The sequence below is a fragment of the Fusarium verticillioides genome, chromosome 10 (genome assembly GCF_000149555.1).
Source record: "Fusarium verticillioides 7600 chromosome 10, whole genome shotgun sequence".
Classification (NCBI taxonomy): domain Eukaryota; kingdom Fungi; phylum Ascomycota; class Sordariomycetes; order Hypocreales; family Nectriaceae; genus Fusarium; species Fusarium verticillioides.
The window spans coordinates 1,501,975-1,528,792 of NC_031684.1; the positions used below are offsets into that span (position 1 = coordinate 1,501,975).

The 26,818-nt window shown below is 48.1% G+C and overlaps 10 protein-coding genes across 11 annotated transcripts; 7 read left to right on the forward strand and 3 right to left on the reverse strand.

Annotated features, from left to right (window-relative positions):
* Window positions 1-2,413: 2,413 nt before the first annotated feature.
* Window positions 2,414-3,544, reverse strand: FVEG_08572 (hypothetical protein). The gene has a single exon (XM_018897463.1). The coding sequence runs from the start codon at window positions 3,400-3,402 to the stop codon at window positions 2,635-2,637; it is 768 nt and encodes a 255-aa protein (XP_018755119.1). The 5' UTR covers window positions 3,403-3,544; the 3' UTR covers window positions 2,414-2,634.
* Window positions 3,545-4,209: 665 nt separating this feature from the next.
* On the forward strand, window positions 4,210-5,863 carry FVEG_08571 (hypothetical protein). The gene is made up of 5 exons (XM_018897462.1): window positions 4,210-4,329; window positions 4,383-4,437; window positions 4,491-4,710; window positions 4,757-4,896; window positions 4,946-5,863. Exons 1-5 carry the CDS (start codon window positions 4,296-4,298, stop codon window positions 5,787-5,789), a joined length of 1,293 nt encoding a protein of 430 aa, XP_018755118.1. The 5' UTR covers window positions 4,210-4,295; the 3' UTR covers window positions 5,790-5,863.
* Window positions 5,864-7,109: 1,246 nt separating this feature from the next.
* On the forward strand, window positions 7,110-7,809 carry FVEG_08570 (hypothetical protein; the record flags this gene model as incomplete). The annotated part of the gene is made up of 2 exons (XM_018897461.1): window positions 7,110-7,172; window positions 7,228-7,809. 2 exons carry the CDS (start codon window positions 7,110-7,112, stop codon window positions 7,807-7,809), a joined length of 645 nt encoding a protein of 214 aa, XP_018755117.1.
* Window positions 7,810-7,917: 108 nt separating this feature from the next.
* Window positions 7,918-8,657, reverse strand: FVEG_16357 (hypothetical protein). The gene has a single exon (XM_018905604.1). It carries the CDS (start codon window positions 8,552-8,554, stop codon window positions 8,210-8,212), a length of 345 nt encoding a protein of 114 aa, XP_018755116.1. The 5' UTR covers window positions 8,555-8,657; the 3' UTR covers window positions 7,918-8,209.
* Window positions 8,658-9,207: 550 nt separating this feature from the next.
* Window positions 9,208-9,946, forward strand: FVEG_08569 (hypothetical protein; the record flags this gene model as incomplete). The annotated part of the gene is made up of 3 exons (XM_018897460.1): window positions 9,208-9,363; window positions 9,432-9,692; window positions 9,752-9,946. 3 exons carry the CDS (start codon window positions 9,208-9,210, stop codon window positions 9,944-9,946), a joined length of 612 nt encoding a protein of 203 aa, XP_018755115.1.
* A 907-nt stretch (window positions 9,947-10,853) lies between these two features.
* FVEG_08568 (hypothetical protein) lies at window positions 10,854-15,601 on the forward strand (the record flags this gene model as incomplete). The annotated part of the gene is made up of 4 exons (XM_018897459.1): window positions 10,854-11,117; window positions 11,168-12,799; window positions 12,850-13,653; window positions 13,718-15,601. 4 exons carry the CDS (start codon window positions 10,854-10,856, stop codon window positions 15,599-15,601), a joined length of 4,584 nt encoding a protein of 1,527 aa, XP_018755114.1.
* A 718-nt stretch (window positions 15,602-16,319) lies between these two features.
* On the forward strand, window positions 16,320-19,292 carry FVEG_08567 (OPT family small oligopeptide transporter; the record flags this gene model as incomplete). The annotated part of the gene is made up of 8 exons (XM_018897458.1): window positions 16,320-16,580; window positions 16,629-17,216; window positions 17,264-17,387; window positions 17,441-17,957; window positions 18,007-18,202; window positions 18,249-18,452; window positions 18,502-18,628; window positions 18,679-19,292. 8 exons carry the CDS (start codon window positions 16,320-16,322, stop codon window positions 19,290-19,292), a joined length of 2,631 nt encoding a protein of 876 aa, XP_018755113.1.
* A 270-nt stretch (window positions 19,293-19,562) lies between these two features.
* On the forward strand, window positions 19,563-20,342 carry FVEG_08566 (hypothetical protein; the record flags this gene model as incomplete). The annotated part of the gene is made up of 1 exon (XM_018897457.1): window positions 19,563-20,342. The coding sequence occupies one exon, from the start codon at window positions 19,563-19,565 to the stop codon at window positions 20,340-20,342; it is 780 nt and encodes a 259-aa protein (XP_018755112.1).
* A 496-nt stretch (window positions 20,343-20,838) lies between these two features.
* Window positions 20,839-23,037, forward strand: FVEG_08565 (primary-amine oxidase; the record flags this gene model as incomplete). Its single annotated transcript, XM_018897456.1, has 4 exons — window positions 20,839-21,069; window positions 21,120-21,327; window positions 21,377-21,742; window positions 21,794-23,037. 4 exons carry the CDS (start codon window positions 20,839-20,841, stop codon window positions 23,035-23,037), a joined length of 2,049 nt encoding a protein of 682 aa, XP_018755111.1.
* FVEG_08564 (hypothetical protein) lies at window positions 23,029-24,685 on the reverse strand. 2 transcript variants are annotated; one of them, XM_018897454.1, is made up of 5 exons: window positions 24,335-24,685; window positions 24,245-24,281; window positions 23,724-24,189; window positions 23,543-23,673; window positions 23,029-23,495 (listed from the first exon to the last, which is right to left on the reverse strand). In XM_018897454.1, exons 1-5 carry the CDS (start codon window positions 24,479-24,481, stop codon window positions 23,125-23,127), a joined length of 1,152 nt encoding a protein of 383 aa, XP_018755109.1. In that variant the 5' UTR covers window positions 24,482-24,685; the 3' UTR covers window positions 23,029-23,124. The 2 variants fall into 2 exon arrangements, with proteins under 2 accessions (XP_018755109.1, XP_018755110.1); XM_018897455.1 differs by having other exon boundaries at window positions 23,029-23,673.
* Between the last annotated feature and the right edge of the window lie 2,133 nt (window positions 24,686-26,818).

The following is a 26,818-nucleotide window of genomic DNA, read 5'->3' on the forward strand; positions in this document are numbered from 1 at the left end:
TTGCAGGCCGCGAAGGATCAGATGTGATAAAATAAAGACGAGAGCCATATCCAAAAGTATTATATTACTTGAGTTGGGTAAACTATCGCTTTGGAGGACTGTTTGTGGTCAAGTAGGGTAGTTTAGTGTCGAAAAATTGGGCTGCTCTTGAGAACGTTCCAAGTGACGTCTGAAACCCCTCCAGAATTTCTTGTCACTTGACAAGTTGACATGAGCTCAGCCTTTGAGGAGGGGAGGGATCCATCGGGGCTGTATATTGCCCCGGAAACAACAATCTTTGCGGCGCTATTCTTTGTCTAGCCACTGACGACTATAATAGCACTGTATCTCGCGGAGTGGCCTTAGTCTCCACTTCCGATGTCTGTGGCACCTGAAGTCGTCAAGCTCAGAGGCCCGCTGAGCAAGGTCGTAAAAATCAAGGAAACACCGAACTGGCGCCGGTGTGTAGCCCTGAACAGGCAGACCCAGGAAGAACACTGTGTCTTCCGTGTCTGAACTTTCCGGCTCAACGAGGAAGTAAAGGTGTCTGATAGACTCGAAAAAAGAAAAGAGGAACAAGGTTAGGTATGGAAGCGTGAGGTGTGTGAACGGGGGTGAGAGAGCCCATGCACGACATTCCTCCCAGTTTCTATTAAGCCGAATGGCAACGTTGTGAAATGAGGAAAGGATATCTCTGGTAGACCTGAGGTGCCGTAGAGCCACCTGCGTTGAGGCTAGAGTAGTAGACCCCCTATTGTCGTGGTCACGGCTGAATCCTGTCATCGCCCTGATGCACAAAGTGTCGTGTACGGGATTGCATCTTATTCTTATATAGCCCGCTTCTGGCCCCTCTTGTTTTGCAAGGATGATAGTTTTTGGGTATCTCAAGAGATAGACTTTGCGAGCATTGCAACAAGCAAGGCTCAGTCTGTACGGCTCCCTAAATCTATCCGTTTCACGTCCTCGAGTGCTGAATTCTCCGCCAGTTATGCACATGTTAGACCAAGAGGGAGTAGAACGAGGATCGTAGCCGAATGTCATCAAGATCCTAATATTGATAAACCTTGAAGTTGCATCAAAGGCCGCCTCCCAGACCTGAAACTGGAGCTCCGCTGGTAATTGAGAAAATCGATGGAATGATGATAAGTCCGATGAAGACTCGGCTTTCGGCTCGGGATCGCTAGTTGGAAATTCTTGCATCGCTGAAAAGAAAATAATAAGATGAAAGGCCGGAGTTACATCCAAGGTTGAGGATAGACGAGTCCTTCTTATCGTAGAATTTAAAGTTCGTCCGCGAGTTTAAGCTCTCACAGTCGAGCTGGTTCCCTGAAGCATAATTATTATCGTGCTTCGTTTCTGTCTACTGGCACAAACAAGGTTTTCTATGGCGATGTAAGCCTCCAGTCACGAGTCTCAACAGAAGATCAAACATTTGGCTCAAACCTCAACCATTATGCCTTAACGCCTCACCAATTGCTAGAGCTACCAAGCAAAGCCACGGACATTTCAGGCCGTAAAAGAGTTCGATTGCTTGGCATAAGTAAAGGAAGTGAATGAGCGGCTTTTTTTCGTTTACAAAAAAGAAGAAAAGAAGAAAGAAAGAAAGAAGTTTCTCATTATGAGCGAAATTTCTCAGCACTTTAGCTTTTTTGTTAGGAGTTTCCGGCAGAAGATGGGTCTTCACAAAACCGCATCTGTTTGGTGTTGATACTGGCAAGATAATTTACATTGAAAGCAAAAGTGGCCAGAGCCAATAGCCTGACGGCATCCATGGGGATTTCTTCCATTCTAGAGATACTTCTAAAGATTTACGCAGTATGCATTGCCCACAACTGTCTGGTTTCTGGGGTTTGCACCCAGGACGATAGTCGGGGAGCTTGAAGGATCCTGAATAGCGGCCAGTTCATTCGCGAACAATGGCATCGTCTTGAGCGACGAATGCGAAATCATCTCACTTGATCAAGGCATCCGTGGCTAAAGAATACTTGGGCTCGGTAAGCGTAGAAAATAATACGACCCCGTCACAAGTTTCCATTCTCCTACATCCTAATAGAAGATTGACAGACATATATGCGCATATTGCATTACGAAAGCTGGAGTTAATTGAGATTTTTCAGTGCGTTGGCTTGATATGTCTTGTTGAGACTTCATAAGCTTTAAGTATTAATCAATGCTTCTTGAGTGTTGAAGTACCGATGTTGACGTGAGCCGTGGAGCTTCTAGTAAGAGCTAGGTCTATCGCGACAATTTCGAAGGCTGACATGATAACTTCCTTCAAATTGCATGAATCACAGTCTACTGCAAACATTGGCAGTTCGGGGTCTACCCAACCATCTACAGTTCTCAGGTAGTTGAACGGCAAAACTCCCTGTGAAGGTCCAAAGCTTCCTTCAGCCAGCTTCAATACCTCTTGTTTAGTTGCCAGGGGCCGGTAGTCCAGTTTAAAGACATCCAAAAGGACCTCATTAGTGATATAAGTTCATTGCGTACCGCTAATGTTCTAGACCGCCCGTCGAGACATCATCACTACCAATACTAAAGTCTCAGAAACATGTCTTGGTCCCACCCAAAGTCACTCCGGACAAAAAAAACTCCACAAGCTATCGAAATGAAAGAAAAAGTAGGCAGATGATCAACAGACCTGCCTTGTCTATCTTATGAAGTGAAGGCCTGGATAGCCTCCTCCAGAATCTCGACAATCTCATCCGGTTTACTCAACATAGGCAAATGCGCACTATCAATAATCCTCTTCGTGATATCCGTACCAAGCTTTTCCGCGCCTCGGACAAGCATCTTCTGCGCTTCGTAAGGGTAAGCCCTATCATCCTTGGTCATGACCTGCCAGACAGGCACATCCCTCCATCCTTCATACACCACCTCGTACCCGTCCGTCGAACCGGTCAAGGCGTGTTTGCTGAGCTTTCCAACCCAGTACTCGGCCTCTTCTGTCGGAAGATCGTGGTACATCATGTCGATCGGGTCGACTTTGATAACCATCAGATTATTCTTGTAATCAGCTTCGCAAGTTGGTAGGGGCTTGCCGCCGAGAGCGTCTAGAAAGGAGGCGCCTTCGCGGACGAAACCGGTCGCAACATTGAAAAGCCCTATCACGCGACCAGTTTTTCCATCTGCATCGGCAGATTTGCTGGTGAAGCCTTTCATGGCACTTTGTCCCACGGGTCCAGCATAGGAGTGTACTAGGACAACGACATCAAGTCCCTGCGACACTTCGGCAGCGATGGCATCGGCGACAGCTTTAACGTCATGCGAGTAATTAATGTCGGTGCTTGTTGATTGGTTTGTCGGAAGTGTGACGGGAATACACTTGAACTCCTTAGCCTCCATGGCGGACATGATCTTGCCCCAACATTCAGGACTATGCCATGCGCCAGGCACAAATATGAGGCTAGGTTTCTGGGCCATATTGTAGATTAATTGGACGATATTGGCTCGGGATTCGTTAAAGGGGGGGATAAGGGAGGGAGATTGTGCAGTTGGCTTACGATCGCTTTCCAAATCGTGGCTGGATAAAGACAGCGGGGTTTGTCGTTCAGCTCGTTTATTCTCCTCGAAAAGGGTTAGTTGCTGACAGGTTGAACGCCATTCACGTCCACTCAAAAGTGACTCTGTCGTTGATAGTGGAGACTGTAGTTCGTTGCCAGGGCGTTAGTGATCTATCTTGCATCTGCGCAGATCTCTGACATCAAATGTTAGCGCTGTAGCTTTGAACAGTCTAGACCATCGTGCCCAAATCGCTCATCCTGTAGCCACAATCCCTAATCCCGTGAGTGGCTTCCCGATACCTCGTCAACGCCTGTCTTCGAAGCAAAATTCCTCCCTCAATCCACTGAAAGTCTCATCTCATCAGCCCACCGCCGATCATCTTCCCTGAAGCTCTCCTCAGAACAAGCTCAAGCCGGTCAGCATGAGTACAACGACAAGGACTCGGAGGCCCCACACTAGGAGCAAAAGCGGGTGTTTGACGTGTCGAAAGCGTCGCGTGCGTTGTGATGGCGGAAAACCAACCTGGTGAGTCGGAGTTTGCAGCCCAATTGCGACAAATAGTCGAAAGTACTACAAGATATTTTTTAGTTTGTGGTGATTGTGAAACTGACGAATGCAGTACCCGATGTGTCAGTGCAGGACGGATATGCGAGTTTGCTGTTCCTAGTATCCCACTTCGAGATCGTAACGCTATCTGTCTCCCTGGCGAACAGCAACCTTGGATTATAAGCCAGGACGCACCGCCAGTAACTCTAATTGTTAATTCTCCATTTGGAAAATCAGTGGAGCCTTTCGACTGTTTAGGCTTGGACATGACTCTCCGCTCCAGAGAGCTACTTCACTACTGTAAGCGCAAGCCATGTAGTAGCATGGATCAGCACGATCATTGACAAGCCAAGTCCATAACAGCCACGACAGTGCCGATTTGGTACTGAGCAAGGCCTCTAGAAACATGTGCGTACCTTGTCAATCTTCACTCAGCCCATGCTGACCTCGAGCATCCATAGCTTTTCTTCTGTCGCCCAGCATCCCGATGCGTTAAGGGACACCCTCCTCGTAGCAGGTCTGCACTATGCATGGACTGTCGGCGATCTCGAAACGTACAAGCCAACTTTTCTGTTTCACAAAGTCTCGACAATACAAGTCTTGAATCGTTGGCTGCAAAACATACATCAACCGGGGCTGATGACCTTCATTCGACATGTTTCAATTCTTTGCTTCATAGAGGTACGCTTCCCTCATTGATTACACCAAGCCTTACTGACCATAAAAGGCATCTTATGGTAACGTACACGATACAGAGGCTCATATCAACGGCCTCATAAATGCCGTCCACCTCCTCAGTCCCCTCGATGACGACTTTGGTCATCAGTCGGAACTCGAAGAAGAGCTTGCTAATCGTTATCTCTTACTGTAAGTAGTATTCGCCGGTAGATATCTTCATCAATGCTTACCTACCCAGCACATACTATGCCTACCAGGGCTTCAAGGCCAGGATATTAGGGAGCGATTCTTTGCAGAACCTTTTCCGACAGAACAACACAGCCGAGTTCTCCACCTTCGTATCACAGATTTACCTCTGGAAGACTCAGAATATCGGTCATCTCGAAATGCGTCTCAACGCCATGAAACTATTACCATTCTTCTTCGCAGCTCTTCCCTCATCAACTCAGTTCCATAACATCGACGCCTCACCTCTCATAGATTGTCTGAAGCATGTCACCACTGCAACACAGACAGTCAGAGAAGACCGTTACAAATGCGACCCAAGTTGGGAATGGATCGAGGGATCAGATTCTCGACTTCTCTGCGCTACCATCGGCTCCCATTTCTCATCTCTGTTTCACGACGACATGTTTTCAGCAGCACAATCCTCGAAGTATAGCACCTCTTGGTCTGGTATGTGCGCTGCATCAAGCTTGTATATGCACAGCGTCCTGGAACTATGGAATGGTGGCGAGGCTATCGACGCTCGTCTGTTTCGCAGGTTTCTATGTATCTTGAATCGCGATCTCTGTCAATCAGTGAGCACCCTGGGACTAAATGACTCTACGGACTTTTGGCTTTGGAGGGCGTTCTTGGGAGCGTATAGCATTGCTAAACAGCAAGCGGGTATCCATGACCCTCTGCTGGATGTCCTCCAGAGAGATTTTACTGGTTACGTAGATACTTGTAAAAGTGTTACTGGGTTGGCAGCTTGGGAAGAGGCGCATGCCTGTTTAGTATCCGTCGCATGGCCCGCCTCTATGAATTATGAGACAGGGCGTCGTGTTTGGACAAGGTTGAACGAGTATAAAACAAGCTAGGGAGTAAGGCTGTAGTTGTTTTCAAGCTGTACAATATTGTATAATAAATCACAACTCAAGTTCTGCTGGAGCGGATCAGATCGCATGGACTCAATTCTGATTTTTAGCAACCTTTTCCAGTAAGATTCGAGGCCATGATTAAGCTCAGAACTTTCCGTTATCTGGTTCTCGGGCAGCATCTCAAGACCTCATATCCGCGACCAAATGCAACGGAACGAAAAGAGTCACCGTGGGTATCTAACTTCGGCCCGACTCCTCAACTGCCTTGAGAAGAACGAGGGCCGCAAAGCGTTTCTTTGCGTTGTTCTCGCCAGATGACTACCTACTGCAACATACTGAGGACACGCAGAAGCCATGGCTCTGCTACTGACTTTGATGCTTTTTTGGATAAGAGAACAATGAGTTTACTTTGGATAGGCAGTTACGCGTTGCTCAAGATAAAAGACTCTCTGCCTAAGCAGCTCAAATCAATTCTCCTTCATCGTGAAATTGATCATTGCAGGGTAGGTAGAGTGAAATGCGGGTCAGGTTGATGATAGGCCAATCATTATTTGTTTGCGGAAAACAGTCCAAGGCTCGGAGCTTTTGCTCCAGGTGTGTGACACAGTCATCAGGCAACAGAGTTTGACTTCCGGGTCCCCGCTCTTCAAGGTTCAACAATACTCGTCTCTTTCGATGGTCAAAAAGGAAGAAAAAATTGTACAAAAAATAAAAGGAGTCAATAATCAGAAAGATCAGAATTAGAAGGAATCCTGAGTCATAAGACTGCTTCTATTTCTGCATCATTTATTGCTGATCGTGCGCGTGGAACCTGCATCAAGGCAGCTGGATGGGGACAATCTTGAACCCCCCTCGCTCCACCACAAAATGCACTATTCTCGCCCCACGCGAATGCACATCATAACACATTAAACCGCTAAACACTGAGTCTAGTGTTAAAGTTCTCCATGGGGATAACTCAAGGGGCATTTACAAATTCCTTTGAAATGTCACAGGATTGTGATAAGAATGATACAGGAATCCCATCATACGACACCAAGAACAGCTGTCACAAAACACTAAACCGTTAAAGCCAGCTCGCTCCGAATAAGCAGTCAGGGGAACCCGCATTCCTATACCATTTAGGGTAAATGCTCCGTCAGGGTTCTCGGGAAGTTGTGCGTTAGTGATTACATCATATCAACGTCAGTTTTCCGATCGCTGGGGAGATTATATAGATATCCACGATGCCTGCAAGAAAGGCTTCCCCTCGAGATCGAAACTCCAACAAAGCCTCCCCTTGGGGCCGTAAAAGGCGGTGGAACCGATTACAAAACCACAATGTCCTGCTCTCTGCAAAACCCCGTCATTCCCAGAACTACTATTCTTGCGACCAAGCAGGACGTGGGTAACTTACACTGGGAGTCAACGCAAAAATGTACTTACTCACGTGATCCAGGATTTCCAATTCGATTCCGAGCGTTTCGGCCGGCCGCTTTGCGAAGTCCCCTTATTCCAGACCGCGACGATCCCGTCCACGCTTGCTAAGGATCACAAGCCTGCTGCTTTCAAGCCAAGCTTTAGCATCATGCCATGCCAATATGCGCGTAGTATTGAGACCGCAGAGCCAGGGCCAGAGCCGCCGCGGAAGAGCAGCAGCGGCTCCAAGCGGAAGTACAAGAGTCTCGGAACCGAGGGTTGGCGGAGTAAGCATAAACACCACTCCACCACACGCCGATCACCATCGCGGCAGGCTACTATTTCCTGTCCCTGCGTGCGGGAGCACAAAGCACCCAAGGCGTCGGATCATACAAGGTCATGCGAGTTCTGCCATGTAACCGAGACGCCGAAATGGAGGTCTGGACCATCGGGACGTCGTACCCTCTGCAACGTCTGTGGATTGCTGTACGCTAAGAGGGAGGAAAAGGCCCGGTCGTTCTTATTGGAGAGGGAGTTTGGATGCGACTCTGTTTTTGATGCGTCGTCGTGGTCGTCGACAAAGGTATCAACTGAGGGTACTCATTCATCGGGACTGCGATGACCATTCAAGTCTCATCGCCTCTTATAACATGCTACGGGCCCTCAAGGATATCTCACTGCCCCTCACTCTTGGCAAGTGCTGCACGGGCAGGGGAGAAGGCATTCACATTTTTTTATTGCAGCGTTCGAGCGTCATAATCATGAAAGAAACATATGGCGCATTGGAGATCAGGAAACCAGGTAACATTGGATATCAGGAGTATTCGGAGCAAATAATTAAGTTTATAAAAAAATCACTAAACCAATTTCAGCAAATTTTCCCGGTCATAGCACAAAAGCACTGTTGCCTAGAAGCTAATTGCATCCAATCGCAAACTGTCTGGCAGCTCATCAACAAAGGTCCCTCCCAACAGCAACTGTGATGTCAAGATCGCATCAGAAAACATAACCAATCACACATTTCACATCACCTCTGGAGTTGTCCTCCGGTTCTTTGAATTTCGATTTGCTACCATCCTACAGTACGACGTCGCATCGCCTGTCCAGTTCAGTTCGGCATCAGAAGTACCTGACCTTAGCGGAATCCGGAGAGGTGCGGAGTTCAGGGTAACTCTGACATCTGACTTTTTACCCCTCAATTGGCTGATATGAGCTCCTTTTAGCTCAAATGCCGACTCTGAAGCGGGGGGACATCGACACAGTGAGAACAGACCATCTGATCCTCTGCGCAAGCGACCTGCAGCAAAGACTACACTATACAACACACCTAACAAGTCCTCCGCCCAGTTTTGGCCTGTGTTTAGCATGTAGTAGGTAGGTGCGAGGAGTAACGCGCCGTGGCTTACGCGTCGGTAAATGAGGGTTGCAATGCAAGCAGGACGGGGGGACCAGTCTTATCTATCAATCGTAGACAGCCACGGTACAGAAGCCAAGCCGCCATGCAAGGAACTGTGGAAACGGGCTTACTGTCACGCCAGGTTGCTGCGAGGGATAGTGTCCGAGCGGGTGAGACGTCTCAAGGTTTGAGAGGGAAAAAGCAAAGGTAAACAAGGGGCTGACTTTGGCTGGACAGTTGCGATAACTGTGTGATAAACTGTTGGCCCAAGTTGAGATGGAGGGCTGAGTGAATTGGGATGCTGAGAGACATCGGATTTCCTTTTCCCCGTTTGTGAAAATGCAGTCTTGTTGGTGATTGCCAATGGGCCATGAAGCCACTCGGTAGGTTTCCTCCGGATCCGCGGATGGACCCTGAATCAGGGTCCCTGCACAGTCCAGACTCAATCGCACAGTGATCTACAAGGGTTCTTCTGGGGCAATTTTCGCTCTAACTTTAGCAAGCGCCTCAGAGGGGTATTAGTACCGCCTCGATCCCTAACCTCTCCCTTGAACCTCGAGATCGGATTTCCCTCCCCCCCTTCAACTGCCCCCCTTCTCAAACGCGTCCATTTCCTGTTCCATCATGAAGCACAGACAGCAGACACTCGCCAAGACGGCAAAGCCAATTCGGCGCCGAAGAGATCGTGCTCACCATCCTTGTCCCGTTGATCCCCCGGAATCTAGCCTTTTCCCGCCCCGACGATATTCCTTACTTTCACTGAGAAAATCTCCTCGACAAGTGAGTTTCCCTCTCACTAACACGTTTTTGTTGACCCGTTGCCGGTCTCGCAGACTAACTTCTTCCAGATCCGACCTAGCATCCAGGACGTGCAACGGAATGGTCTACCTCTTTGTGAGGTCGCTTTGTTTCAAAATGCAGCTATTCCGAGTCCCTTGGCTGCGAAGCCAGGGAGAGACACTCATCTCCAATTGAAGGTTGCTTCTCGCACTTCATCCGTCAGATCACCCGCCACGTCGGCACGTTCAATCCGCTCAAGGTCTACTAGAGCCAGTCTAAAGGATACCTATGAAGCCCGCACGTGGCGTAACAGGCTGAGGCGACATTCGGTATGTCATTCATTTCCACCAGAATGTCCTTTTTTTTCATTCTAACGAAAAAAAAGCAGAAGTCACCAAGAACACATGAGCCCACTCCGTGCTGCACATCATGCTTCATCAAAGAGACTCCAGTGTGGCGTGAAGGCCCTTTCGGATCTCATACTCTCTGCAACGTCTGCGGTCTTCTCTACGCCAAACGTCAAGCCCGAAGTCGCTCTTTTCTTCTTCAAAGGGATATCGCGCGAATGTCGCAATTTTCTTAAATCGTTAAACCGTGTTCATGTTCCCGCCATGCATGAGCATGCGTTCAGCACGGCTTAAACTTTCTTTCTACCAGTGGTATTTCTCTAATGTTTCGTTTTCTTGGGCTCGATCTCGACGTTATACATGCCACCGGGATCTGTGAGTGATGAGGCATGGTTTTTATACTCCGGCGCAGGATTGGGAAAGCATTTTGTGAGACTCGGCTGGCTACTGAAGTTTTGTGTCAAAATGGCGTTCTCGGTTATTTGTTATCATGTTGGATTTAGCGCAGATACCTCAGTCACAGTTATGAATTGGAATTGAACTTATATACAACATCTCGAGTGGATTTGTATCATATGAATGTTGGTCGGAAAACTGCTTTCAAGTCAACTCAACTGGTCAAATTAGTTCAAGTCTCGCTCGAAGAACCAACGCTTCCAGGATTCAAGAGCCCTAAAATGAGAAGTGAAAAACATTGAATTGGACCCCAGTAACAACTTGCGCGAAGTCATGCACCTACAGGGAATAAGATAGTCAGCTGACGGCTCAGACTACCCATTCAGGTAAGCCGAACCAGGCTGTCACTATTTTGCGTAATAACTCCTCATCAGGTGCAGCATATTACCTGGTTTGAGCTGAATGCATTTAACAGAAATGGAGAAGCCTGGTTGCTGTCTGGTTGCGTGGAGGGTTGCGGGCTTTGAGGCTAAAGGCAAGAAATTTCCCTCATAACATAAAACGACCATACAACCATGCAAGTTGGGGACAACCAGATCTGATGTCTTGGTAAGCTTATAAAAGACAGTGTATAGATGAAAGTCACTCGTTCAAGGAATATCTCGCTTTCTAGTTTTTCCCCTGCTCCCTTGAGCCCATAGCTTTCATCCTTTCAATCGCTGAAGCCCAACAGCATCATCTTGCATCATGGCTTCATCAGGCACAGATGATTTAACCATGCAGCAGTTATGGGACGAAGCAGCTGAGCGATTTCTGGCTCGTACCGGAAAAGGCCTCAACCGAAAGCCTCCAATGACAATAGACGACGTGCGAAAACAGATAGAATCGCGAGATGATCCGAATACAAATAGTGACGCCGCAAGTACACTGAAACATAAAAAGGACATAGGCCTGAATATCCTTGAATGCCTAAAACTCCTCGGTGGCATAGCTGCACAAGGTGCTAGCGTGGTAATTTCATTCGATTCGATTGAACCTACAAGCCATTGACACTTGAACAGGTTTTCCAACCGGCAAGTGTGGTGTTTAACGCCATGAGTATACTTCTGGAAGCCCCCAAGAAGATACGAGACTTCCATGAAGCAATTGACGAAGTTTTTGCCGTTGTCGCACCGTCTCTGAGCCAATTTAGGATCTATGAGCGCATCGAGCAGTTCAGGAAGATTGATACCGACTTGACTCGTGCAATTCATATCACCATGATCAGTCTAGTCGATATTTGCGCCTTGGTCATAACACTCAAAGACCCTAATAGCAAATGGAGCAAGTTCAAGTCCAACGTCAAGAAGGCGTTGCTTGACGATGACTCAGGGCTCAGCGTTGAGTTGAGGAAATTTAGACAGGCCATTCATGGACAACAGTCAGTCGAGGCGACTTTGACATTAGAAGTTGCTCTGGAAAGCAGACACGAAGTATCCATTATCCTCGCAAAGGTCTTCGAGACTGGAAAGTGGACCGAAGAGATTGCCAGCAAGATCACCACGTTGCAGCAGGCAGAGACCAAGCGAGCACAGGACACGACGAAGAAGGCATACTTGTCTAAGATAAAAGAAAAGCTTGGTATTGATGAAAAAGACCTTGAGGTCAGCAGAGACATGTTCAAGAGACTGTGCGACTCCAGGGTCGAGAATAGCGGGAGCTGGCTTGATGACGAGGAAGCGTATACTTCTTGGGCTGACGCAGATGCTGCCGGGGCACGACCTCTACTACTGCTACTTGGCGAAAAGAACACCGGGAGATCTACTACCGTTTCAACGATTGTCCAGAAACTCAAAGCCAGATACAAGACACCGACAGAACGGTCTTCCAGAGTTCTCCTGGCCTGGTATTTCTTCCCTTCACTATCAGATAAAGCTGATAAGGGTGATCCGACGCCAGCTCGAACAGCCCTGAAGCATATTGCTTTACAACTGGCGGAGCAAGACATGGCACTTGCCAAGAGCATAGCCTCCATCTGTGAAGAGAAAGATAATGGCACTTACTTCACTGATGTGAGCTGTGAATCGTTGTGGAAGGACCTGAAGATTGGACAACCACGTGGAGATACGACGTACTACTTCATATTCGATGGAGTGGAAAAACTTTCGAAGATGCATGCCGATGCCGGCACGCAGTTATTTTCTGTTATCAAAGAAGCTAGCCACTCACATGCTGCAGAAAGCGATAGGAGAGGGATTCGGCTCCTGGTTAGTGGCAAAGGTGACGCAGTCAAATCACTCGGAGGTTTCGAATCTCCAACAATCAATATAGCGAAGTCCAACAGTTCAGACATTGAATCGTATATCAAGAGGGCGATGCGCAAATACGATATCTTCCAGGGCAACGACTCGAAGGACGAAACAAGCCGTCAGAAAATCAACGAGAAACTGATAGAGATGGCAGGCGGAAGTTTTTTCAAAGTCCAGTCAGCACTGGATAGAATTAAGGACCTGGTAGATTCAGGCGGACAGGAGTCAGAACTAGATGATCTGTTAACAGAGTCTGACTGGGGCCGAGAGGCGATTTCGAAAAATGTTGTTGCCGAGCTTCAAGAGCAACTATCCCCACAGAACATTGATGAGATAAATGAGCTGTTGATCTGGGTAGTCTATGGTTTTGAGTGGCTTAGTGTCGATCAACTGGAGGCAGCGCTTGTGAGTTTGCTGTCTGGAATTTCTGAAGACATAGATGCTGACCTACTAAGTTCCTTCGGTTCGGATCAACTCCACTTCAGAAGCTGGCGAAGAAACTACAAGGGAAATATTCTAGACTTTTTGAGGTCGATGGGCAGATCACTGTTCGGCGCGATCTCCTATCCTTGGTAATCAAGGACCCAAAGCAACTACAATGCGTCGATGACGACACCCCAAGGATAACAGCGACCATCACCATCACAAAGGGCGACATTACAACGGTGCAGAACTTCCTTTGGACCTTATTCCAAAAGTCAGTGGTTGACAAGTTCGAGTTTGAGCCACTAGCTGGACAGGTTACTCAGACTAAGGGCGAAATCAGGGTGAACGGGTACGACGCACACTTAGCGATAGTGATGCAGGCCATAAGTTTCTTGATAAAGAAGCCAGATGATAGGACTGAAAGTCTGGGAAGATATCTAGTCTGGAACCTTCATAAACATTTGAAGGAACTAAACAACCCAGAAAGTGATTACAAAGTCGATAATGCAGCAAAGAAAGAAATTGGCAGTATGCTTTTCGACATCCTCGGCCAAGGCACCATCATCAGGAGGCATTGGAACCACTTCGTTGATTTTCCTCTGTTCGGCGACACGACGCAAATCTCGACACTTCTGACATGGCTACAGGATCCTGATGTTACTGGACATTTCGGGATATATCAAATGGATTGGCTGGACAAGGTTATCTCAAGTCCGAGTCCCCACCGTGCTTTACTCTCCTCTATGGCCCGTGAAGTGGGCCACAGATGGCTCAAAAGCCGCGGGAATGACCCTTGTGAAGCATATAGGTCTCTCATCCGGTATCTCTCATTAGTAAGTCTAGAATGAATCCTTGTTCAGGCATGTGTCTAGCTTTCTTTGACTAACATCATACTAGGAAGTTTCCGAGGGAGATTCAAATGCGTCCGACGAATCGCTTGTGATTTTGAGCACAGATGAAGAGACTTTGCTTCTTGACAAGGCAGAGCGCTGGAGCAAGTGCATACTTCAAGTTACGGAAGAGCAATCTTTGTGGTACGAGAGAATTGGTGAGACTGCCAGAAAGGTCGATGAGTTCGATTATGCGATAGCGATGTTCTTGAAGGCAACTAAGATGCCTGGAGTGTCATGGACGTGTTACAAAGGTCTAGCACAAGCATATTATCAAGCAGGAAAACTGAAAGACGCCTGCGCATCACAGAAGAAGGCGTTGGAGGCTCTCTCCGATGTGAAAGAGTCTTACTCTGGCGCAATCTGGGCATTGAACATGGATCTTGGAAAATGGTACTTTGAACTAAAGGAGCCGGACCAAGCAACTATCTACTACGAAAAGGCTCTAGAGGCGAGTCAAGCTGACGAGACATATTACCGCGTGCTGGAAGCCAGCCTTACATCGCAGTCTAATGACCGTACATTAGACCTTGTTGAATCTATGAGTCATAAGATGTCTACAGATTGCGGTATAAGCCGCCTAGGTTCTACACTTCTACTCATGGCAGCGGAGGAAGAAACTTACGAAAGGTACTTCACCAGTATGCTCTCGCTAACCGATTCGCGCGATGGGATGCTCGGGATGGTTCTAAGCGCCATGGACGAAGCTATCCAGCTCGCAGCTGACAGAGAGCTGCTGTTCGAGAAGAGCGCCCTTCGGCTCTACAAGGGTTTTGCACTCTATTATTACGGAAAAGAAGCCGATGAGGATCCACTCGCCTCTGCGGTTAGACTTTGGGAGGAATGCCATTCTGATGCGAGAAAGGTTATTGAAGAGACCGGCACTTACGTCCAGTGGAAATGGATGTGGTTGGGCGGCCAAGTCATCAATGGTATAGTGCGCCATTACTTCAAAGAAGCAACGACAGAAAACACCGAGGCCTCAGCTTTTGGAAAGTTTGGTGAGATCACTGTCGGCCACAGAATCTCGTACGACGACAACCGGGTGTCCCCAGCCGAGTCTTACATGGGAGCCTACGAAGTCCTGCAAGGAAACCTTACCGCAGCAAGAGCGCATTTCCGCAAGAAAATGCTTACAGCTCATGAGATGCTATCTGACGATACGGACGAGAATGATGCAGATGCATATTTCGTCTTGTTCCAGTGTCTACTTCATACAGGGGATGACATTAATGCTCTTATCGCCTTTGAGCTTACAGGACCGATAGAAAAGACGGTCGAAATGAGGCTTGGTGAGATTCGGGGTGAGGATAAATTCGCCGCAACGGAGCTTCTTGAGTTTGTGAAAGAGAAGTTCTCACCGAGTGATGCCGCCCCGATCAGGTACACGGCTGTCCTGGAAGAGTTGCAACGACGAACCCATCTGGAACATGACAAGGATGAGAATGCCGCCATAACTGAGTCCTATGAAAGGATCTACTCGCTTCTGGTCCAGAAACGACCTGCTGCGGAGGATGGAAATGGGCCAAACCAGCCGTATGAGATCACTTACGGCGATATTGTGATCAACTGGCGATACTATTGTAACGGAAATTGCGGAAGGACCTGGGATTTTGAGACTGACATCAACATCTGTAAATACTGCTGGGACACTCCGTTTTGTCAAAACTGTTTACCGCTGCTTCAACAAGGCACATCAAAGATGTTGGCTTGTGATGCAAGCCATAAGTGGCTTCATGTTCCGCGGTGGAACTTGAGAGAGAGCACAGGTCTGCGTGATGGGACTGTCATGATGGGAGGCGAAATTGTTGATGGTCAACGTATCGGGGGGCAGAGAGTCAAGATCAAGGAGTGGTTGAGTACAATCTGGAAGGAATGGGATATAGAGTAGCATAGCGCAGTTGGTGTTGTCGCCCATTTCCCGAAAACACGTTCTTTGGTACCCGGCTGCAAGGATATACGTAAGGGAAAAACCGAAACCGATCGCTCACAACAAGGATCCGAAGGCGCGATAGTTCAAAAAGTTTATACGATGGAGAAATATCGCGGCCCGAAAATGATACGCATCCACCTCGTGAGCACGCAATTTGAGTTCAGCATGTCGTTTCCCAGTGATCCCTGATAGGAAATCCACAAGAAAAAAGCTTTCGTGTGGCTGATATTCATGACGTTCAGTGGTAGTTCGCGCCACAAGCTGCTTTGTGTATCAACACAAAACTTTGTTGTTCTGGAAATTGTTGTTTTGGTGGTCAATAAACATCACGAGACTTATGTGGCCTTCCCAATGCTTTCTATTGCGTCAACGATGATGAAGATTGATCTACCATCCTCTGGAGAAGTAATAGACCCTTGGAAGAAGTCCTTGCAGAAAAACCCTGAGCATCTGGATCCTGTTATTAATTGTATCTCTTAGCTGCTCCATCACCGGCCCGACAACCCACACGGCCCCATACGACCCAACCAGGACAAACATAGACATTGAGCCCGTGAGCATAGACGCTTGTCGTGCGCAATTACTCCATTCAGACCACTCGCCAAGAAGAACGTGCTGTACGACAACTGCGTCGTGATTGGCCTCGTCCGACCAGATCTGCAACGCCTTTTATAAGATGGTTCCCCAATCTTCTGACTCTCAAGGCGCATCTGCCGAACCATCGCAATCCAACACAGAAATGGCCTCTAATTCTGAAAAGGTCGTCACAGGTAGCGACATTCAAGCTACGGACAAGAGAGAGGGGGATGTTGTCTCTACAGGGTCTCTCAAGAATGAGCCCGTAATTGGAAGAGCTCAGATTTTGGGTGCTACAGCAGAGGAAATTATCGAAGCAGAAGAGCATGCGCGTACGATGGACTTGGATGAGGCAAGAAAGGTGAGAAGAATCAATGCTGGCCCTTGATAGTCGCTAACATCGATCCAGCGCGCTGAAAACCTGATTTACCTTCATGAGCACGACCCAAACTTCAGCTCAGAATCCATCATCCGCATTCAAGAGTTTCTTAGTAACGAAGACATCTTCGCCAATCCCCAGAACCACGCAGATCTCATCTCAGACATCAAGACTGAGATTTCACTCGTCACCATCAACTCACCCTACGCAGAAGTCCGCGCCGTAGTAAGCAACAAGGACGACCCATCGACACCAGCTGGAACCATTCGAGCCTGGACTATTGGCTTGTTCTTCGTGATCGTACAGAGCTTCGTGAATCAACTGTTCTCAGTGCGACAACCGACTATCCGACTTCAAGCGCCAGTCATCCAACTCCTCTCGTTTCCGCTGGGTAAAGCTTGGGAGAAATGGCTTCCTGTTGGCGAGTTCACGCTGTTTGGCCAGAAGTTGCAGCTCAATCCTGGAAAGTTCAATCAGAAGGAGCACATGCTGATCTCTATCATGGCGAATGTCTCGACAAGTTTGCCGCATTCGCGATATATCATTTTTACTAGTTGGTTGAAGAAGTACTTTGACTTGCCATTTGCTGCAGACTTTGGGTTTCAGATCTGCCTCTCAGTGAGTAGAATTGTGAAAAACTCACTGAGCTTGACTAACCGGGATAGCTGGCTATGAATTTGCTGGGCTTCGGTCTTGCTGGGTTGGCGCGACGTTTCTTAGTCTACCCATCCTTCTGCATCTGGCCTCGCTCCCTAGCAACCATAGCCCTCAACCAGAGTCTACACAATGGTAAGTCATTGGAAGCTGCAGATCTAGTATGTAAGATTGACTGACCGCTGCAGAATCTGGAAACGCAAGCGTGCTTGGTCCTTTCAAGAAAATGTACAGCATGTCCCGATATCGCTTCTTCATGCTCTCTTTCGCCGCCATGTTCGTCTGGTTCTGGTTCCCCGACTTTATCGCTACTGCCTTGTCTCTCTTCAACTGGATGGCATGGATCTCGCCCAACAACTTCACCCTTACAGCTATCACTGGTGTAACCAAAGGCCTCGGTTTTAACCCTCTTCCTACATTTGACTGGAACGTTGCTACCTACTATATTGATCCTCTACTGGTCCCCTTTCATGTCACTGTCAACATGTTTCTTGGTGCCTTGTTGGGTGGAATTACTATCATTGCGATGTACTGGAACAACACGTACAACACCGGATATCTTCCCATCAACACAAACACCATGTTCGACCATACTGGTGCCAAGTACAACGTATCATCTATCTTGGATGATCGTGGATTACTCGACGTAGAGAAGTATCAGGCTTATAGTCAGGTCTACATCGCGGCTTCATCCATCACATACTAGTGAGCTCTTATCTTGAACTTGTAATCTGCATGTCACTGACACGAATAGCATCTACTTCTTCGCCGTGTATAGCGCCATCATCTCTTATGCTGCTCTGTATCACTGGAACGACATCAAACTTGGTTTCGTGTCGCTCTGGGAAAGCTTCAAAAAGAACAGCAAGATCAACGAGTTCAAGGATGTTCACACAAAGCTGATGGAGCAGTACACCGAGGTGCCAGAGTGGTGGTACCTCATACTCAACGTAAGTTCTTTGGAGAAACATAGTGACGTTGACTAATACAATGTAGATCGTTGGAGTTGCTTTCGGTATTGCTTCTGTAGCAGGATGGCCCACCAACACCAGTGTCGGCACCGTCTTCTTCGGTCTTGCTCTTGCTATCCTCTTCACTATTCCAACTGGAATCATCTTTGCCACTACCGGCATCGAGGTTGAGTTCAATGTCCTTGCTGAGTTCATCGGAGGAGCATGGCAGCCTGGTAATGCCTTGGCAGTAAGTATCCGACCACCAAGGCTTTAATGTTCGCATCTAAAATTAGTAGATGAACTTCTTCAAAGGCTTTGGATATGTGACAGTCGCTCATGCTCTCGATTTCGCCAATGATCTGAAGCTTGGTCACTACCTCAAGATTCCTCAGCGCCAAACTTTCTGGTGTCAGACAGTTGCCAGTAAGTAACACTTCAGGACTTCTTTATTGACCCCAACTGACTGCCAATAGCTATTGTCTCCGCGTTTGTTTGTACCGCAGTCATGAACTTCCAGATCCTCAACATCCGCGACATCTGTCAGCCTAACCAAAAGGATCGCTTCACATGCCCCGGTGTCGAGTCTTACTTCACCGCCGCTGTACTCTTTGGCTCTCTCGCCCCTCAAAGAGTCTTTGGAGAGGGCGGCATGTACACCGCCCTCCTCGCTGCATTCCCAGTCGGACTGGCCTTTCCCGTCGTCTACTACTACGCCACCCGCAAGCTTCCCAAGACGCACTGGCTTACAAAGCTTCACCCCGTCGTCATCTTCAGTGGTGGCCACATTTGGTCTCCATACAACCTGGCTTACGTCTGGCCGGCTGTTATTCCAGGCTGGATCTCTTGGGTTATCGTTCGCAAGAGATACCTTCGGTTCTGGGGAAAGTACAACTATGTGCTTTCGGCAGCCTGGCAGACTGGAATTGCTCTCGCTGCGGTGGTCATCTTTTTCGCTGTGAGTTACCATGGCGCGTCGATCAATTGGATCGGCAACAGTGCAGACAGTGGTTGTGAGGCTGAGACCTGCACTCGCCTCAAAGTCCCCAATGGAACCTTCTTTGGTCCTCAGCCAGGAACCTTTGCCTAGATATGCTATAACTTAGATAGCCAAGTATGTAGCGACAAGTAAGCAGGATATGCTTTTATTCTCACATATGATGAACGAGACTAATAACGCCTGGGCAATGTTGAATACGTGGCTGTGCCGCTGATCCTACGACACCATCATGCCCGTACTCTAGGCAGAACTCGCTTTAGCGCTTCCACTGCCTCAACTAAGTTGTTGGGTAAAAATGCCACATTTTCTCTTTTTCTTTGAACAGAGTATGCTTGACACGTCATTTTGAAGATCGCCAAAATGGTTTATTTACCACCCAACCAACATGGCAATTGCTTCAAATGCTATCTTACCACTCCATTCACAAATGATGAGCTGAAAGCTTTCAAGTCAAGGTTTGAGCGTGGCGCATACTACAAATCCGCTCCCTTGATGCAAATCAAAATTATGCATGCACCAGACGATTATTTAGGCAAATCGCATCAATACATGCGTGCAAAAGAAACCGAAGCTGGCAACACAGATCCATTCATCGTCGTTGACGAGGAAGCCAAGAGCAGACGCGCAGTCTGGTACATTGACCAGTTCGCCACTGAAGACCAGGCTAACGACGGCGTGGCTGAGAGCACAGATGTTGTTATGAAGATCCTCATCCAGACCGAGTGTTTGGCCATCAACTATATATTCTACATCACGGCCAAATCGAGCATCGAGGAAGGTCTTGACAATTGCTCGGTGGAATTACCCCTCACCAACGACTTTTATCAGCCCGACCCGGAGGATTGCGGCGGCCCTGACTTTGAGTATCAGCAACCCCACCAACATGTCTGGATCGTTGCTGAACCAGGAGAATTCGAAGAGAGCACCGATCCTGAGCTGTTGAATGACTTCTCGCCTCGTCCGGATAAGGTAGTTAGGCTGAGGGAGGATGCTGCCGAGCCAGTTGGGTTAGTCAGCTCTTGGACGGTTCCAGGCGATGCAAAGCCTATTGATCTCGCCCAAAGAGAGTTTCCCGAGGGGAGTGTTGTTTTGCAGCAAAAGTATAAGCCCTGTTTTCCATGGCCAGCAGACTCACTTTGATAAGGTTGAGAGGCCCCCGAGGGACTATAGGCGGAAGATAAACCGTCAAGCGGAATGAAGTTGAACACGAGCTTCACTGAGCATCCTTGTCTTTTGATAGGTCTTTGCAACCACCAATAGTATGTAATTACGCGCTTTAGCTCCGCCCTTTGAGTGATCGTAGCTTATCGCACATGATATTCCCCACGATGTCGGAACCGAGCATATCTCGACTACGATAAGCGGGACAGACAAAGACGATCCTTTCCCAATACGCACCTTATCATCAGTCATTCTCACTTCTGCGTTACGCTTTCCCACATACAGAAAGTGCATCCTAGCCGTTGAATGGATCCAACTTCCCAACGGAGCAATTTTTGGAGAATCGTGGTGGGGAGGAACGGGGGAATCATCATCTCCGCACCAAGACCATCAGACCCGTCATGAATGATAAATAGTTTGCAACTTCGTCAATTGTTATTTTCATCCGATTAACAACGGTTCTCAGATCACAATCATGTCTTCTGCTCTCCACCCGCTTTGCCCGCTGACGGGCGATGAGATTCAGGCTAGCGCACGCTTGATAGAGAGCGTTTGGCCACAGTCTGTCTCACTATCTTTTAAGGTTATAACGCTCAGCGAGCCACCAAAGGAGAAGCTTGCACCGTATTTAGAAGCGTTCGACAACGGAACTTCCCCTTCGCCGATTGAACGTTTGGCTTTTGTTGCGTATTATATCCGTGGAACGGTGAGTTTACCCCACTTAGTTTATCATCGTGCATGATCTGACAGTCACAGGATATTTTCCATGAAGCTATAGTCAACTTGACCACTGGAAGAATTGAGAGCAATGTGAAGCTTGGGCCGAATGTCCACGGCAATGTGGACTATGATGAGGCGCAGAGGGTTGAGAAACTTGCGCTTCAAGACCCGCAGGTTTTGGCTGAGCTCGAGAAGCTAAAGTTGCCAGAGGGGACTGTTGTCTGTGCTGACCCCTGGATTTACGGTAAGCCCATTGATACGTGGTGAGATGGAGTAAGAATTGACATGATCAGGGTCCGACGGAGTTGAGGATGATGCCCGTATGTACCAGGTCTTCCTGTACATGCGAGACCCCGCAAACTCTGGTGAAGCTGATTCCAACCACTACGCATTCCCCTTGCCTGTATCGCCGGTCATTGAATGCGTCAATTACAAAGTCATCCGGATTGATGTACTCCCCACTGGCGCTGACAACACCATCAAACCATTGGCACCATATCAACCCAAGCCCGCAAATGAGTATATCCCAGAGGCGCAAGAGCTGCGAAAGGATCTCAAGCCACTTCACGTAAGCCAGCCAGAAGGGCCAAGCTTCAATGTCACCCCGGTCGGTGAGACTGGAAACGTTGTCTCATGGCAAAAGTGGACCTTCTTCGTCGGTTAGTCCGATATCTTGTCTAACTCAATGATCACCCAGCTGACAGAAATAGGCTTTAATCAGCGTGAAGGCATGGTGCTGTACAACGTCAAGTATGACAACCGTCCCTTGTTCTACAGACTATCCCTATCAGACATGAGCGTGCCATATGGCGATCCGCGTCACCCGTTCCACAAGAAGTCAGCATTTGACCTGGGTGATGCCGGTGCTGGCGCTACAGCAAATAACCTCAAGCTTGGCTGTGATTGCTTAGGCAGCATTCAGTACCTCAGCGGCGTGATCTGCGATGATCAAGGCAGGCCGCTGCCGATGGAGAACGTCATTTGCATTCATGAGCAAGATGCTGGTATTGGATGGAAGCATACCAACTACAGAACTGGAAGAGCTGCTGTTGTACGCGCACGTGAGCTTGTTCTGCAATCTATAATCACAGTCTCGAACTACGAGTATATCCTCATGTTCCTGTTCAACCAAGCAGGAGAGGTCACGTATGAAGTCCGCGCCACGGGTATCTTGTCTACACAGCCGATTGACCACGAGCTGGACAAGACAGGAGTGCCATTTGGAACTGTCGTACACCCCGGTGTCCTGGCAGGCGTTCATCAACATATCTTCTCCTTACGTGTCGATCCCATGATTGACGGCCATACGAACCAGCTGGTATACAGCGAAGCCCACAGAATACCTCGTGATCCCCACCTTAACCCTCATGGTACCGGCTACGAAGTCGTTGAGAAGACCATTGATAAGACTGCTGGTTTGGATATCGATTATGACCTTAGTAGGGTCTATAAGATCACCAACCCCAACTCCCTCAATCCTATCAACGGCAAGCCGGTGGGCTATAAGATCATGGCCCCGCCTTTCCAGAAGCTCATGGGCGACCAAGACAGCTTCTTGCATAAGCGCGCTGAGTTCGCAGACCATAACATTTATGTCACCACACATCGCGACCGCGAACTGTACGCGGGAGGATGGTATACCAATCAGTCTCGTGGAGACGCAGGTGTGAGAACTTGGGCACAAAGGAACGAATCACTGACACCGGAGTCTGACATTGTGGTTTGGGTGCAATTCGGTATCAACCATATCCCACGCATCGAAGACTTCCCTGTCATGCCGGTTGAGATTCTCAAGGTGCATCTCAAGCCTGTCAACTTCTTCACCAAGAACCCTGCGCTGGATGTGCCACCTAGTGAGCAGAGCGTAAACAAGAGCACTCTTATTGAGAGCAAGAAGGCAGAGGTTTCCGATAGTTGCGGATGCGATACGTCGAATGTTTCTTCAAAGCTGTAGTCTGAGATTACAGTAAAAGGTGCCTCACGGCGCAAATAGTTATGATTTCAATGAAGCAGTATTAATATTATTCATTTACTGAGCCGATTATGGATAAGGCCCTATGCGCTCAACGTGGACTGTTGTTTCTTCAGATATTTGTATCCCATCCAATCCTTCGTTTACTGTCGATGGAGGCGTTTGATGTCTCCAAGGACTCGAGATTGTGATCTCTGTGCCATAACTCCACCCAGCATGTGACGCCTCAATATCGTATCCCGCGGGGATATCATCGTTCATTGCAAATTCACACACGGAACTTGAGTCGTTTTGTACTGATGCTTCAGTGCCGCGACTGCCCTTGATGCCGTATTCTGGTGATAGTGCTGAGTCGATGACTGCGCGCTTACTTCTGTGAGAGGCAAGGAATGAAGAGGGTACCATCTTTCGAAATACGGGTCGCAGCATTGGTAGCGAAACTGCTGCATGTCAATTGAGGTTCACGATTTGGGCCGGGGTGATATACCCGAAACATTGGCGAGATTGCATTCGGCCGCAGCCAAAGACCCGTGATAACCGATCTTGAGGGCGATTTCTTTTGAACTTCCATTGAACTCGAAGGAATTATGGATGACCAGAATCGTCAAAACACAAACACTGTTCACGTATTAGTCCAGGGCACGAGATATCACACACGGGGAACGCACAGAGCACCGAAGCCGAAGAGGGCCATGACAGCAAGTTTTTGACCAAGCGGAAGATGCATTTTGATGACTTCAATCAGCGGGAGAACAAGAATGGCAATATCCAAAACAGCATGCGTTAAACCAGTGGAGAAGAAATAAATATTGCTCGTGACATGGCAATGGGTAGTTCGTCGGGCAAGATCCCAGTAGGCTGACGTCGGCATACATGACAGTGTCAAGAGGAGTATACGGACGATGAACCATGCGACACAAAGCACAAAGACAACTTGGATTGCGATGCGCGAACTAGAATATTTGAAGAGGCGCCAGTAAAATGTCAAGATGGCGAACTTGGCGAAGCCGATGCCGATGGTGTACGCCAGGCTGCTGAGCCAAATGAGGAGGTATGATCGTTCGAGCCGTTCTTCTTCGGTGAGATGCGACGGGCCATCTTCCAACGGGCGGCCGAGACCGAAGGCAAAAAGAACTAAAGTCGCATTTAGTTATCGCAATTGATGCATTTTGAATGGGCATACTCTTACAGACAAGGTTGTCAACCGAGTACGCGAGCGCTCCAATCTACACATCAATCATCAGCGATCTTTCACTGGCGAACCTTAAGCATAACGTACAAACGCAACAACGGCCAACCAATCATCAATACCATAACCCGCCCTCGTCGACCGTCTCGCCACGAGTCTCAGCACCAGCACCAGCGCAGCGAGCGGCAGGGTAATAAAGATAGAAGCATAGACATTCGGTCTATAATCCGCCTCCATCGTGCATGGCCGAAGACAGCAGACTCACTTGGGAGCCGCAGAGGAAGAAGAGAAGAAGAAGTTTAGAAGGAAAAAGAGAAGGGATGGGGGGAAGGGAGATAAGACGAAAAGCACCTTTTGTCTCACATTGAACCAGTCAGCTTGGGCGAATGATTCAAGTGAGGATGCGCTAATAGGCTCGATGATGTTATCCTGGTTGCGCTAGGGGGCAATGGTTCGCGGAGGAAAGAAGATGCCGGTGCGGGGGATTTTGTCCGTTGGTGTTTTTACTGGTGAAGGGGAAACGCTTTGACTTTGTTATGACTGTGATTGTTGTTAGTGTGAACATTATTTGTCGGGTCAAGCGGGTTTAACGTTGCCACGACCTTTCGGCACTCGTGCTTAATTTCCAGAAGTTCCGGAGACTTAATCTTAGCCCTGTTGATCCCTCATCACTGAATCGAATGTCCTGACAAATGCACACTGAGCCGCATTTTTTCGACTGATGGTGCACCAGTCTCCGCATTTTTGAAATGGTCCAGCTCATCCGTCGAGAGTCATCACCTCAGCTTACCGGATTAACGACATGTCAGAGTCCCCCGACAAAACAAGCATAGCGTCATTTTTCAGCTGCAAAATCGCTATATTGCTTACATTACGACCAGCAAATCCCAACGAAAAGAAAATCTCACAGGCATCCAGGGTAACATATGAGTGGTGAGGCCCCCAGACAGCTGGGGTTGTTCAGCTAACCACACAACGAAGCGAAACCAATTGAATAGAAGTATGGTGCTTCTTCAATTTATGAGAAATCTTTTGATGATACTCCTGTATGAAGAGCAATGTATACCCAGAAGTATGAAATCGTCCAACCTTCACGACGATTGGCCTTTCGCCTTGTCTGTAAGATTTGTTTCCATGAGTGCTTTTCAGAAATGCCTCACCAGCGATAGAACTTAAGAAAACCTTATACAAGAAAAAGCTTTTAATTCATGCCTGATGGCCTTTTGTGCGACGGGATATGCTCATGTGGGTTTGCCTTTATACCGACACCTGGGCTTCTTTGAAGCGTCAACTTTATACATAGTAACATGAGGCTATTCAAAAATATGTATCATCGACCACCTCTAGAATAAAAGTTGCACAACTCGAAGAGTGGAAAGAGGCATGAGAGACTAGCGATGCTGACTCGGAGCGAATATCTCAAGTTATTAGAATTGTGAACCCCACCACGATCTTCAGATAACACTTTGGACATTGTTATAGCATAGGAAACTTCTACAGTTCCTGCATCAGCCTACAAGCAAAAATTGAGATCAGAGAAGCGCGCAAGCACATGAGAGATAGACAGCCAGAATCTACTGTACGGGGGTTTGGTATGCTGCCTGGGGGCGTTGACGAGAGTGACATTTCCTGATGCCAGACCTGATAACTGGTGGTTGGAACGAGCCCCTTAGCCCGGACAGCCAGCGGCTGCAATAACTCGAGCAATACTCGAGTAGACAACCATACGCATGATCTTAGCAACCCTGAGGGGTCGAGAATAATCTCAACATGGTAGACGCAAGCGAAACTGAGCTCTGGAAGCCATGGGTAATAGAAATAAGAACAGGCTGAACTCTTCTGTTCAATCTCAAATGGGCTTGATTTCATCACCTCGCTCGTCGTCTTGTTTCTACTAGCCAGCCAGAAAATCTGTATGATGATCACCCAAGATATACTGTGCCATAGCTGAGGTCGTTGACCGACTTTCTCTCTATTCCAGAGTTGGGAGCTTTCAAGACCTATTGGTTGGGATATCAGCCTCGGTATAGCAACCAGAAGGGTCTTTGCCGAGTATAGCCATCTAGATTCCCCTAAATTCCCTCAAACCACCGAGCGTTACCAAAGTCCCATTGCCCGCCGAGTCCGAAGATGCCGCGGAGAGTAGTTCAATAGTAAGACCGATGCCCTGAAGGACCCTGCTCAGCCTTTCGGAATGCGCGCTAGGGAGGGCCTCAAAGCCCAAGGCTAGCCTGGGCTGTTTGCGTGATTTGCTGCTACAATCAAAGTGCCGAGCTCGGTGAGCATGTTATTCGACGCAATACAGGCTTAGTCCGTTAGATATTGGGATATGGCGCAATCCAAATTGGAAAATGGCCTTATGGTTTGAGACATCTCCGCCCAAAAACGGTATGGGTAAGCTTCGATGCCGAGCTGAGGACCCCTGCTGGACTGCCAATCACATCAACTATCTGCTCTCTTAGTTTCCGATTCGTAACCCAACAGTTGATGCGGTCTCGGCCCGCAGCGTTTAGTCTCCCTCTCTGTATGTGCTATGAGTCCAGACTTGATGTCACTGACATGATCATCGTCAAC

What these genes read in the sequence shown, in the direction of transcription:
- FVEG_16357 (XM_018905604.1), bottom strand. Translation starts at nt 8,554, where the DNA reads ATGCTAAACACAGGCCAAAACTGGGCGGAGGACTTGTTAGGTGTGTTG.
- FVEG_08564 (XM_018897454.1), bottom strand. Translation starts at nt 24,481, where the DNA reads ATGGAGGCGGATTATAGACCGAATGTCTATGCTTCTATCTTTATTACC. An exon ending in CTCGGTTGACAACCTTGTCT is followed by an intron (nt 24,190 to 24,244) that starts GTAAGAGTATGC and finishes ATGCGACTTTAG; the next exon opens with TTCTTTTTGCCTTCGGTCTC. An exon ending in CAATCTCGCCAATGTTTCGG is followed by an intron (nt 23,496 to 23,542) that starts GTATATCACCCC and finishes GACATGCAGCAG; the next exon opens with TTTCGCTACCAATGCTGCGA.
- FVEG_08572 (XM_018897463.1), bottom strand. Translation starts at nt 3,402, where the DNA reads ATGGCCCAGAAACCTAGCCTCATATTTGTGCCTGGCGCATGGCATAGT.
- FVEG_08571 (XM_018897462.1), top strand. Translation starts at nt 4,296, where the DNA reads ATGACTCTCCGCTCCAGAGAGCTACTTCACTACT. An exon ending in AGCAAGGCCTCTAGAAACAT is followed by an intron (nt 4,438 to 4,490) that starts GTGCGTACCTTG and finishes GAGCATCCATAG; the next exon opens with CTTTTCTTCTGTCGCCCAGC. An exon ending in CAATTCTTTGCTTCATAGAG is followed by an intron (nt 4,711 to 4,756) that starts GTACGCTTCCCT and finishes TGACCATAAAAG; the next exon opens with GCATCTTATGGTAACGTACA.